Here is a 14085-nt window from a genome sequence, read left to right as displayed (position 1 = left end):
TGATAGATTTGAATCTGTAACTAAATAATTCCTTGAGACAGAGTTTGAGTTTGTGGGTGAACTTGGGAGCCGAAGGAAAATCTGGAGGTGAAACAAAAATATACCTTAAAAAATAACAGATATGAAGTAAATAAAGGCATGTTTCCTTCCCATCCTCCCACTAAGAAAAGTGTCTCTCTCTTACCTCCACTGTCATTTCCTTGGACTGTTCCTCAACCTGTTGAATGACCTCATAACGAGTGCATCTATAGTATCCCCCAGTGGAAGAGCTGTGCTTTTTCCATTCTTCTAGACAAATCCAGCAGAAATCATACTTGCACTTTAAGAGAAATAACATCTTTAATCACTCTATAGTGTAGTCCCAGGAGTTACAATGCTCCTTAGGAAAACATTCTTTACGGGTTATGATACATTTTGTCTTTCCAACATCATGAGCCTTCAGGACTAAGTAGGTCCCTTCTGCATGTGACTGCTTGGTCTTGATAACTCATGAGCACCTTTGGATAATTTTGATGTTGATCAATAAAGAAGAATTGCTCATCTGTAAAAATTGTTCTCCAAGGACAGAAGGATGTCAGTCCTTATACTTGGATGACATCAGATGAAACCCAGCATGGCAGTTTGACTTCCAAGCTACTAGAAGCTTTGAACATGCCCACTGGGCATGTGTAGTCCTAGCTTGTCCCTGCATCCCATACGGGCCCCTTAGTTCATGAAAAAGCTTAAGATATGGAAAACCAACTCCATTCTTCTAGACAAATCCAGCAGAAATCATACCATGGAGAGATGGGGGTATGGTTCGTGACAAATGATATCCTGCTGTCCTCAGAGAACACCTGTTACAAGTAAGCAACTCTGCTTTCTCTAAAAATAAGCAGCATGGCAGTTCTCACACATGGGGAATCCTTAGCTACAGACTGCTCTGTATGAGAAAAGGGAAAAACAACCACCAGGAAAAGTAGATGTTTTTGACAGCAACAGTATTTCCATATATTTTTCCAATATTCTTCTCTTTTTAGTGACAGTTTGGAAGAAAAAGAACAGGCTCTAGGAGGGATGGAGTTGGGTTCTACATTTCAATAGGCTGGCTAAACCTAGTCTAGCATTAGGAGTCTTTGTCCAAACAATAATGCAATATGAATGTGTGAAGAAAACTCCACATTGCAGCCTTACAGTGCTCCTCCATGGAGGCCGATCTTAAGTACATTACTGACACTACCATGGAGCAGACACTATGACCCTTGACAAGATCCTCCAGATTCAGACCTGCCTGGATATAACAGAAGATGCAATTTGGTAGCTAAATAGTGTGCACTTGGTAACAGCAATTCCATGTTTGTTAGTGTCAAATGAAACAAAAAGCTGGGGCTTTCATCTACTCCAGATAGAAAGCTAAGCTTTCTTGCAATCTAGGCTGTACAACATCCATTCACCTTTGTGGACATGTGGCCTGGGAAAAAATGTTGAAAGGATAATTGACTGGTTAAGGTGGAAGACCGACACTACCTTAGGAAGGAACTTAGAAATCATGTGCAGGACTACCATATGATTGAAAAATGTTGTATAAGATGGGTAAGTCACGAGGGCCGGGAGATCACTGACACTGCATGCCGAAGTGACTGCCACTAAAAATACGACCTTCCAGGTCAGATACTTCAGCTCACAGGAGTCGAGAGGTTCAAAAGGAACTTTCATTAACTGGGTCAACACCATATTAAGTTCCGATGACACAGCAGAAGCTTAATGGAAGGCTTCAGCTTAAGATTGTACAAATACTGGTTTAATTTCTACATGGTGGTGATAAGCACCGATTGCGATGAGATGATCCCTAATGTTGTTCCCGAGTCTACCCCCTTAGAGTTTCATATCATGACCCCTAGTTGTACAGCTTCTTTTCAATCAGAAAAGGTTTGATTTTTGTGCATTAATACCTTTCAGGTATTTAAAAGTCTGAATCATATCGATGCTAGGTTGCAAAGAGATAGGCATTACCAGCAGGCAAAAGGGAGATGATAATGCTCCTATACAGGTCATCTGTGAAGCTTCATCTGGAGTTCTGTGTTCAGTTCTGGAGAGCGTATCTCAAAAAGGATAGAGATAGCATAGAAGTGGTCCAGAGAAAGGCAATAAAAATGGTGCTGAGTCTGTACTGAAAGACTTATGAGACTGGAGGATCTAATTATGTAGACTCTGGAGAGGAGCGACAGGGGAGATATGATACAGACTTTTAAATACCTAAAAGGTATTAATAAACAAGAATCCTATCTTTTCCAATGGAAAAGAAGTTATAGAACTAGGGGTCATGGAATGAGACTTCTTCAAGGGAGTAGTCAGGAAATATTTCTTCACAAAAAGGGTGGTAGAGGCATGGAAAGCTCTCCTGGAAGAGGTCATGAATGAAATTCAAAAGGATATGGGATAAACACAGAGGATCCCTAGTGGCTAGAGGATGGAAATGAAAAAATGGAGTAATCTATGTAGAAATTGTGAGGAAAAAAGTTCTCACAGAGCTCCACAAACCGCGAGGCAACAGCTCCGTGGAAAAAAGGAGACTGAAGGGGGGACTCCGTGTGACCATGGGGTTGGTGGCATGCTAGGCATGCTCAGTGTGCCAGTCAAAGTTCTAGAAACTTTGACTAAAGTGTTACATGACAGGGCTCCATCTGATGATGTCACCCATCCTGCTTGTCCTGGGAGAAAATGGAGTAACTTATGGTAGCTTTAGGTGTAACATTTTTACATGGGGGTAACCTGCACAGAGTGGCAGGTACAACCCTAAATACCTTGTTGAGCAGACTGGAGGGCCTTTTCCTCCCACCACAGAGCAAATCTACTCAAAGTATCCTTCCTGGAAGCCAGAATACATCCTTAGATACATTGTAGGATTATCCTTTCAGGCTGTGAGGGCCAGGGACCCAATGCTAAGGTGCCACAGCAGCCCTTGATTCTGAGTGATAAATTTTGAGGAATTCCCCAACCTGATTGAATCTACCATAGGAGTGGAAACCAAATCTGTTTTGGCCATTAAAGAGCTAGAAGGATCATAGTTCCCCAGTCTTTTTTTTTTTTTTTTTTCTTCAAGATTTGGCTGGGATGAAGACTGTGACAAGGTTGTGTCTGTGGCAAGAGTGAGGACCCTTCTGATGATGGGGAGGAAGAATCTCCTGAGAGAATAGAAATGCCTATGTGCACCATTTGCAAACCTTCTTGCTGTAGAAGGTGGATCTGGAGCAGCAGCGGAAAGGGTCTGAATAGTTGCATAGTAGTTCTTTACTTGAGCCACTGCTTCCTTGACCTTCTCTCTGAAGATATTTTCCCCACTGCAATGCACATAAAAGTTTATATTGGACATCCTGTTGTAGGCTAATACCAACTGCAGAGACTCTATGCCAGTTCAAACACACCAACAGTTGAATGGACTATGCATTTTCTGTACTCCAAACCCTTGTCCACCAATAACTCCATGGTGTCATGCTGGTTTTTGAGGAAGCATCTAACACTTTTGATATCATTTAGAATGTTTCACACATATTGGCACATGAAGAGCTGACAGGAAGCTAAATGGCCAATGAGCATCACCCCCCAATAAACCCTCATTCCAAGAGTATCAAGGGAACAAGAATCCCCCCTCCCCAGGGCACTGAGGAGTGGGTCCTAAACCTCTTGCCTACTTGAGGGATTTGACTACCACTAACTGATGTAGTAGGTACTGCTTCTCGAATCTGGGAGCCTTTAGGACAGGATAAATTACATTCACCTTCTTGTTAATAGGAGCCAGAGGTGGAGAGCAGAGTCTACCACATTCTCATCTGAGTCTTCTGAAGGATGTCATGGATTGGCATTGCCGTGATATCCTTGGAGGGGTTCAAAAACTGGAGAATATCAAGTATTTTGACACTGGAGTTTTCCTTCTGCAACTCATATAAAATGGCATCTACTCTTCTTGTCACAAAGTCAATGAAGGAGAGATTCTCTGGTGGAGACTTTATCCTTTCCTATAGAGGAGAGAGGTCGGAGAGGAGACCCGTTGACTCCTCCTGATCAGAGAAGTCCTCAGATCCACAAACGTACTTCCATGAATACTCAAAATTTGAGCCCAAATGGTATGTCTGGGGTATGGACTGTGATTTCACCTGGCTATCAGACAAGGCCTCATACAGGATTGTACTTGCATTTTGAGGCCTAGACCCTAATGAACTTCTGTGTGGCAGGAAAACAACTCTCCCCTCCTCAATGTGCTGGAAATAAGTATTGCCATGGCAATACCCGATGCCCCTCCACGAATCCGCATCAGATTCCTGTGATTGGGAACTTCCAGTCTCTTCATACTGCCGATGCCGGTAAATTGATACTCTGCATCTTATGCTCCAGAGCTTTCTGGATCTTCCTGTCCAGTTCCTCCTCAAAAATTGCCAAGGCCAGCACAGATTGGGAGGCAGGAAAAGCCATATCTTACTGGGACACCAGAGGTGAATCAGTGGCTATTTGGACCCTCGGAGACTGGTGCTATTCCTGGGGTTATGACAAGGATAAGCTCTCCACCTCAGAAGACTGCTTTGAGGGATTCAAGGTTGCTGCCAGAATGCCCTTACACCCAGTATTGCACATCAACGGTAACCAATATTGATGTTTGCCTATACTCAATGCATATTATCAAGCTCAGTGATACCAGAATTAAAGAAGCAGAACCCTGTACTTTCTTCAGGTGGGAAGAGATAGAGGATGGTATTTTTCCTTGGTCCTTCCTTGTGCTCAAAGTAGAGAGGGATCAATGTCCACCCCATGTTGATGTACTACCAACTGTCAGTGCAGTTTCTAGGTCCCTCAGTGTTGATGCCTCTGATGTCAATGGGCCAGGCTTAAGTCTCTCAAAGAGCTTCTTCATGATGCCCTCTCAATTTTACTATCCCATACAGGGAACATCCTGAAACACTGCGATTGGTCCCTGAACAAAGGACACATTATTAAGTCTACTCTTTCCGGGGCATCAAGCGAAAAATCAGAGGCAAAATCAAATGACACGATCATATGGGAAAAAAACTGATGCCACCTTGATGTACAGAAACCAGCGCACATTGTGGCCCAATGAAAAAGAAAGAAAACTTGAAATGGATGAAAAACCTATCTAAGAATCTAGGAGGGTGAAGTACAAATTACAGGGACCATGACAAACAGCTTCTGCAGACTAAGGGGGAAAGAATATCCCATATGTAGAGGAGAGTTAGAACATGATCTGCAAAGTTTATGGTAAAGAGGAGACTGAGAGGCCCTGCATAGGAAGCACTGAAGTGGCTAGGGCTGCATATTATCAGTGGGCATCTTCAAAGCTTCTAGAAGATTTGAAGTCAAACTTCTGTGCAGGGCTCCATCTAATTATATCATCCAGATGTGAGGACTGCTATCTTTCTTGTATTTGGAGAAAAGGTTCCATTTTACAACCTGTAAAGAATTCAGAAATTAAGCATGAGATTTTTTTTACACTCTTTATTCCTTAATATTTTACAAATAAAGGACTACAATTTATGCAGGCCTCCTTCTGCTTCTTTTCATTGCATGATTATCTGGTTTAAGCATCCTCTTGAATAGTATAAAAAGTCTATGTTGCTGATGTCAAGGGACATAGCCAAAATATACATACTACCTCTTACATAAGTCTGGCCAACTGCAAGACAAAAGCCCCAGTTAAGTCAGATTTGTTTGTGGTAGCTGAAGGACAGCAGTAGAGAAGGATATGATGAAAAGAAGCAGAATACAGGGTGGTTGTGAACACCTTGTGTGGGATGGAGCCTTTGTCTGGCACATTTCCTCTCAGCTTCTACATACATGAATAGATCTCTAAAGTGCAATGGAGTTAATGTTTGCACCACTCAGAAGTACCTATTCTGGTTAAAAAGTAAAATTAAATTACAATATTTCAAAGGATATAATTCTGAAATGTGTTAAAGGAAGAAATATTTGAAGAAAGGATTTTTTTGTAAAGATGGAGGAGGAATAGATATGGCTATTGATCTTCAGAGGGATAGCCATGTTAGTTTGGTGTGGCAAAAATTACAAGAGGCAGCTGGCACCTCACAGACTGGACAGAGTCCACTTCATCAGATGCATTTCGTCCTTGAAAGCTCATACCTCAATAAACTGGTTAGTCTATAAGATGCCACCTGCCTTTTGTCAGATACGGCTGCTGTATCAGAATATTAGCATTAGCGAATCAGTGGCACTCTCTCTCTCTCTCTCTCTATATATATATATGACAGAAACACGAAAATCATATTCACAAGAAACAGAGCAAAGCCAAATTTAAGATAGGTTGTCAAGTACAGACAAATTGCCAGGGCAGTGGAAATCAGAGTATTCTGTAGCAACATGTTTTGCAGTCTATGAATGGGAACCACATTCACAGATGGAGGTAGGCAGACAGACCCATCTGAAACACTGGTTCAGCAGCAACTACACCCAGTTTAGTCCTAGAGAATCTATGAAGACTGCAGTTTGGTGGTCTTGCAGAAGGATTTGCTACAAAGAATCTGAACCCGCATTCCATAAAGTCTCGTTGCTTTTTCCAGAAGCTTTCAGCCACAGAGCACAGATGGTCCACGTGAGTAGCAAGAAAGTACTGGGTTTGTCAGTGCTGTCTGCTTCAGGACTTCAAGTGAATCACCATATGTAAATGGTGACTAGTATTACACTCAATATGATGCATGAGGTGGCAGCATTGCTGCTTATAATGAATATTGGAGAAAGATACCACAAACTACTGGAAACTGTTGTATGAGTGCGCAGCAGATATAGCTGTATACAAGCAACATATTGTTAAGAGCCTTGTCTATCCTGCAAAGTGCCCTGATTCAGCAATATTAAACCCACTGCTTTGCCTGCTAATATAACAATTTACAGTATATTTGAGGTCAGCCTTTCTTCAGACCAAGAATTCAGTAAAGATATAAGGCAAGATGCTTCAAATTTTGATTCTAATTACAAAAATAAATATATATTTTTAAAAAAAAAGGCTTAACTTGAGATGATTAGCAGAGAAGAGCTGAGCAGCCTAATGGGAAGGAAGGATTTCATGGAGAAGAAGAGGAACAGTAGAATACTTTAGGGGAGATTGTAAAAAAATGCATAAAGATGGCTAGCTTTCTTATAGTAAGGACTTTAAAGTTGTTGGTTTACCCCCTTCTGCCAGAATGCTATAATCTGAAAACCTTTATAGTGATTTGCACTAGACTGGTATAAAGAATTTGTTTATCCTTTAATACCATCATCTTCAACCACCTCCCTCTCTAGACAGAATTTTTATCCTGCTCCTTTGGGTTTCCAGTTCAATCAGAACCAAGGCTGGTATTTGGCAACATAAGCCTTCATTCACAACTACCCAGGAACTCCTCCCTCTATTGTATATCCCCTCCCATTCTGTGATGTGGCCCACCCACTCTGAGCTCAGGACCACTTAGTGTTGCCCTGGCCCGGCAGCCTGAAAAGTAGTGACGCACTGGCTAAAGAGGAGAGGCGGCCTGGAAGGCTGCCAGTGGGCCACATCCCATCAGCAGTCGAGAAAAGAAAGCCAAATGGAGAGAGTCCATTCGCCTGGTAATTGCCAGGTTCTTGTGGCCTGGTTTTGGCCTCTGTTGGAAACAGGATGCTGGGCTTGATGGACCCTTGGTCTGACCCAGCATGGCAATTTCTTATGTTCTTATGCTGCTGCTACTCATGTGCAGGCCCATACTGAATTGAAAATGCTTGCAGCTATCATGTGCTCTATACTGATCTTGCAATGCACAAGAAAAGCATATAGGAAGTGCTAGCTGCAAGAGTTTTGAATAGTGCAGGGGCCGATACAGAGAAAGAGCAGCAGCAGCAGCAGCAGCAGAATAGGATCCCGCTTCTGCTCCTCATGGGGAGATTGCCTGAGTTTTGTGTTTTTGAGTGAATGGAAGCCTGCCCGGGGTGGGAGGTATTGGTGCGAATGGGAGCCTGCCTGGGGGAGGGGGTGTTGGTGCAAATGGGAGCCTGCCTGGAAGAGGGGGGTGTTGGGGTGTGTGTGTGTATGTGTGAATGGGAGCCTGCCAGGAAGTGTGTGTATGTGAAAGAACATATGGGAATGGAGAAGCTGTGTGTATGTGTAAGGGAGCGTATGTGTGTGGAAGTGGGAGCCTGCGTGTGAGAGAGAGTATGGGAGTGGGAGCCTCTGTGAGTGTAGGAGTAGCAGCCTGCTTGTGAGAGTGAGAGCCTGTGTGTTTGTGTGGGAATGTGAATCTGTGTGTAACAGAATGTAAGAGTGAGAGCTTGAATATGTCTGTGAGGGAGAATGGGAGCCTGCAAGCCTGTGTGTGTGTGTGTGTGACTGCCTGCATGTGAGAGTGAAAGCCTGCATGTGTGAGACCAAACTAGAGTGAGAGCCTGCATGTGTGAGACCAAACAAGAGTGGGAACCTGAGTGGGAGACTGTGTTTACGTGAGAGTGTGCGTGTGAGAGAGTGCGTGTGTAGGAGGAAGAAAAGAAGACAGAGAGAAGAAAGAATAAAAGTCCTGAAAAAGGAATTAGGAAAAAACAGACAAGGGGAACAAAGACTGGGACCAACCAATTAGAAAAGTAAGATCAGACAACAAAGGTAAAAAAAAAAAAAGTTGACTTTCAGCAATTGGAATATGCCATCTTTGGAACTGCGGTTTTCTTATATATTTGTATTTTGCTGTTTCTTCAGTATTCCAGTGTTCACAGAGGCTGGTTTCTCAGGCTTTCCATTTCAGTTCTGTCTGCATGTTTGTTTATAATTTGTAGTCCCTTATTCTGTATTAGGTAAAGGTCTGTCTGTGTAACACGTGTGACAGAAGTGCTGAATTTTGGCTAGCATGTAATTTCTCTGTAGGGATTTGTAGCAGTTCGGCTTGTTCTATATGCCAGTTATGTAGTGTATTAGTATTCTAGGGCTTGGTGTAATGCCTGCCTTTGCTGCCTTTTTGTAGATAAGGTTGCTGCCTTTTGAGTCCTGAGAGTTATTGTTGTTATGGTATGACACGGAAAAATTCTAGGTGTGTGTGTGGGGGTTTTTTTTTTTTTTAGGGATTTGTCTTACATCAAAGTGTTTGGCATTGGAGGGAGTTTGTTTTGCTGTCACTGAGGTGGCACCAGCATTTGTATATATAATGTTTTGCATGTTCTAGTTCTTTTCTGCACCTTCTGTAAATCTTAAGTTTTTATGATGATGATGATTATTATTATTGCTGTTTTATTGTAGTTATACTCTCTGCATTTTTGGAAAGAGGATTCATAAAAGAATACATTGATATTTTTTTATTACATAATTTGATCTGATGTTTCTGATAAACTTATTTTATTTATTTAGATTTATATTCCGTTTTGCACTTTTTTTCAGCGCTTCAAAGCGGATCACATTCAGGTACTGGAGGTATTTCCCTATCCCCAGAGAGCTTACAATCTAACGGGCCGATACAGTACAGTGCGCTCCAATGGAGCGCACTGTTAACCCGCCATTGGACGCATGTTTTCGATGCGTTAGCGTTACCCCTTATTCAGTAAGGGGCCGAAAACACGCGTCCAACCCGCTGAACCTAATAGCGTCCGCAACATGCAAATGCATGTTGATGTCCTTATTAGGTATTCCTGCGCGATTCAGAAAACAAAATGTGCAGCCAAGCCGCACGTTTTGCTTTCAGAAATTAGCGCCTACCCAAAGGTAGGCGCTAATTTCTTCGGGCACTGGGAAAGTGCACAGAAATGGCGATATTAAGTTGGAGGACCCGAAAGTTTCGAAAAGTAAAAAAAAAATAAAATTTTAAGTCGGCCTGTGGCTGTCGGGTTGAAAACAGACGCCGGCAAAATTGAGCGTCGGCTGTCAAACCCACTGACAGCTGCCGCTCCGGTCCAAAAGGAGGCGCTAGGGACACTAGTGCGTCCCTAGCGCCTCCTTTTGCCTGTTTTAACCGCCGGGCCTCATTTGAATAGAGAATCGTGCGCACAGGAGAGTGGCCTGTGCGCGCACCGGGATCTCCTGCAGACTTTACTGTATCGGCCCAGATGTTTGTACCTGAGACAATGGAGGGTAAAGTGACTTGACCAAGGTCACAAGGAGCGACAGTGGGACTTGAACCCTGGTCTCCTGGTTCATAAGCCCTGGCTCATAGCCCACTGCTCTAACCACTAGGCTACTCCTCCACACTGCAATAAATGTAAAATCAATTAATATAGTTTAATAAGGTATTTTTAATGTTGGTAAATGCTTGAAATAATAGAATTAAAATATTTTAAAGCTTCACTCATGATGAAACTACTTAGAAATCCATTGTCAGATACACTCTAAGGCATTATTTATTGATAAGAGTACAAATAGTAGGGCTTAAATTTGTATGTCAACTGCCCATCCATGTTAACCTTGGGCCCCCCAAAAATTAATTTCTGTCTACGCCACTTCTCCCATCTTACTTTAGTCAGTTCCACTAGTAACAGTCCTGAGTTGTGGGCCATTCCCAAGGACTGCCTCTGGAACCCTACAATTATGGACCCTAAATCCAGCCATTAAGTGTCACCACTGAGCAATGATCGACTCACACCGGTACTCAAGGGCTGTGAACACTGCCTTTGCAGCAACCTCAGCTCTAAGTAATCCAGGGAATGCAAGACCTGAGAGCCAGGAATTGAACCCAGGATCCTACGCATGGCATGAGCCACTAGGCCAGCTCCAATTTAATTTTAAAGACCACTGTCCTATCAGGATACGGCATTAGTGGCAAAACGCTAGTTGATCCAAGCACTTGAATATTGTGCCTTGGGAATAGATAACACACAATAAAGGGGAAGACAAGAAGACTAGGAAGAATTTCCATCTTGGTTTGAAATGGAGGGGACAGGTGGAAGCATGCAGAGATATACACTCAGGATGGCAAGCTGGTTTTGGTGTTATCCAGACAAATTGTTAGATGAGCGAGGTGCCCCTTAATTCACTAGCACAGTGCAACAAAACAAAGCTGGCATGCAGCTACAACTTTTTTTCTTCTACAAAGAATGTGTGCGCCATCATTTGGACACAGCAATATAGGCAGAGGGAAGCAGCAAGTTTTGGGTGAGTAGTTGGACAAGGGCTCCGGCCATGTTTCACTGCATGAGGAATCCAGTTTGGCTAGGCCTCCAATTTCAGTTCATAGACAGTAAGTTCAGGTTGTTCTGTTCCCTCCATATACAATGGATGCACTGTCCTAGCATTCTTTGTAAGTACAGATTGAGAATGGAAATAAGCTATTTTAATTTCAGGTGATAACATAACATCTCTGAGAAAACATGAAGGCCTGCCAGAAAATTTGGATAACATATGCATTTCTGAAACATAAGCCCACAGTTGCTGGTAGCTTACTATAAAAATAAATGTATCTGAAACCACAGAAATGAATGAGTCTAAATAAAGAGTATGTGGGCAAGTCTATGTAGCTGCAGAATCTGCAGGTATATAGTACTCAAGGATTTTGTAGCTCATTTTCAAAAGTGAAACTACACCATTGGTCTACCTTCAAAAATATAGTCTACAGGTACAAAATATACTTGGACTTTGCACTTGTTCTTTCTGCAGGCAAAAATCTCTGTAAACTGTGTGTGTGTAACCCACCTTTACTAACAGATGAGAATGTGTGAATTTTCACTTGTGATATTGCAGGGTTATAAATTTATGAATTTATTTTATTAGATTTATATGACATTATTCTGTTTGACAATCATATTGTTTATAAACAGAAACATTAAAAAAACATCCAACATTATTATAGCAAGTAAAATAATAAAATAAAAAACAGCATAATATGAATGATGCACTAAGGGCTGCTAGGAAAGCAATGGGGGTCATAAGAATGACAAAGGACATCATATAGGCAGATAACTGACTCCTGCAGCCCAGAATGGATGGAATTTATTCTGCTTTGCTGAAATGATTTAAAAAAATCCTGTATGTTCAACTAAGGTAAGTAGCCCTTCATATTACTTGTCATTAGAAATGCACTGGGTTAATTATGATTATTTGAAAAAATGGTAATGAAGTTATATCACTAACTTGCCTGTATACTGTGCAAACTGCTGAGATTTGTAAATGTGCAAAACTAGTGTTAGTTGTATAAGACAGTGAATCACTGTAAATATTGCATTTGTCTTTGGGAGAAAACAAGAGTATGTTTAATTGCTTGACTGTGTAATGAACCAAAGAAAAGGTGTGCATATAAAAGGATAAGAGGCAGATAACAGACTCCTGCAGCCCAGGATGGATGGAGTTTCTTGCTCTGCTGAAATGTTAAAAATAATCCTTTGTTTTCAACTAAGGACTCATGCTGAAGGATCCAGAGTGATCTGATTCCTCAGAGACAGAGGTTTGCCTTGACTGAGGGCTGTTGCAGGTTGGATTCAAGCAGTTGTCTGCAGGATCAGCATAATGACTTTTCCCGCTCCTTCAGTGTTCAAAATGGATCACAGTAGGACACAAGCTGGGACATTCAGGCCAATACAGTAAAGTCATGTGGAATATGGGCACTCAGTGTTGAGCGCCCACTTTCCTAATGCGCATCCAGCCACCTCTCCTGGGCGCACAAAACCATATTTAAATGAGGAGTTGCGCTAAAAGGGACAAATGCGCGCCCTAGCAGCTCCTTGGCTGCCCAGGAGAGGTAGCTGTCAGCAGGTTATGAAAAACGAATGCTCAATTTTACAAACTTTTGTTTTCCTAAACTGTGCACAGCCACGGGTTAGGAAAAGGGATGCTTATTAATTGAGCATCCCTTTTCCTAACCTAACCATCAGCATTTTTTTAAACCTTTTTTAAAAAGGTATTTTAACCTTTTGGTTCCTCCGACTTAATACTGCCACAATATTAAATAGCAGGATGTACAGAAAAGAGGTGTTTTCTGCTTTTCTGTATACTTTTTTGGGTCACTGTTCTCTCACCCTAGCTTGATGAACTCCATTAAGCTAGGGTGAGATAACAGTTCAAAATATCTTTGTGAGACTTTCCTTACTCCATATGACGTCAAATCTTCACCAAGATGTACTGTGCTGTTAGTATGTCTCACTCTACCTGCGAAACTGGCCCCTAAACCTTAAACCACCACCACATATCAACCTAGTAAATGGTCCTCCTATAGAGATATAAATACTTCCCTACTAGGAGAGCCTTATAGATTGTCTGTCTCTCTCTCCCTCCCTCCCCTTAGCGCAGGATGTGAAAAACAGAGATTATTGCAAGGCACCTAAGTTTACCGCACCATGTGATAATACCTATGCGAAGCAGTAAGTTACCTGGTGTGGTAAATTAAACATTTCCATAAACACGCCCCTTTTTGTTATCGCGGTCGTTATCAATGTGTAATTAACTTTTTTTTTATGAAACTAGGGGTTAGCCAGGTAAATAACTTTAAAAATTGTCCTTCAGTTAATACATTTCTATGACATTTTTAACTGTAGCTAAAACACAGCTTATTACCAGTAAAACTAGAGGGAGGCTTTGGTCTGTTCTCACAGGTTGTAAGCCTGGACACACTGAGGTCTTGGGAGAGAAATTTTTAAAAGCCATTTACATGGGTAAATGAATATTTGAAAACTGCCCACCCTGTAAGTGGATAAATGTTCCATTATGTGCCTACTTTTATCAGCATTTTTGTGGAGGCGTTTCCAGGCGGAGTTAAGCCAGAGGAGGTAACCGCATACAGTTTTGCATTTTCAAAATTGCATGTGTTTTGGCTGGAAAAAGTATCTGCAGAAAAGCAGGTGCAAATCTCTGTGGGTATTTTTTTTCCTTGGGTACATACCTTCCCTTTGAGAACTAGTACAAAATCTGCAGGTAAGAGTAGCCAATGATTTTTCTCCTGTCCACAAAGTTTTGAAAATTGCCTCTATGTGCATATCCACTGCAATTAGTGACAGCTTACCAAATGTTGAGATTACTTACCTGATAATCTCGTTTTCCTTAGTGTAGACAGATGGACTCAGAACAAGTGGGTATAGTGTGCTCATGCTAGCAGTTGGAGACTGATCTGACGTCAGCACGTAGTACATATACCCCCACAGGAAGTGAAGCAACTCAGTAATCTTCCTTGCAAA

General features: G+C 41.9%; 1 protein-coding gene across 1 annotated transcript in view; it reads right to left on the bottom strand.

Moving 5' to 3' along the window:
- Window positions 1–14085, bottom strand: part of ANKIB1 (ankyrin repeat and IBR domain containing 1) — a 493668-nt gene that overhangs the window by 86154 nt on the left and 393429 nt on the right. The window contains exon 12 of the mRNA XM_029588858.1: window positions 185–319. Within this exon, the coding sequence (XP_029444718.1) occupies window positions 185–319 (135 nt within the window). The remainder of the gene's footprint in view (window positions 1–184; window positions 320–14085) is intronic.

This window comes from Rhinatrema bivittatum, chromosome 2 (assembly GCF_901001135.1).
Source record: "Rhinatrema bivittatum chromosome 2, aRhiBiv1.1, whole genome shotgun sequence".
NCBI classification, from domain to species: Eukaryota; Metazoa; Chordata; class Amphibia; order Gymnophiona; family Rhinatrematidae; genus Rhinatrema; species Rhinatrema bivittatum.
Note: the sequence above shows the minus strand (reverse complement) of the source record. Positions and strands in the feature narration are given on the sequence as shown.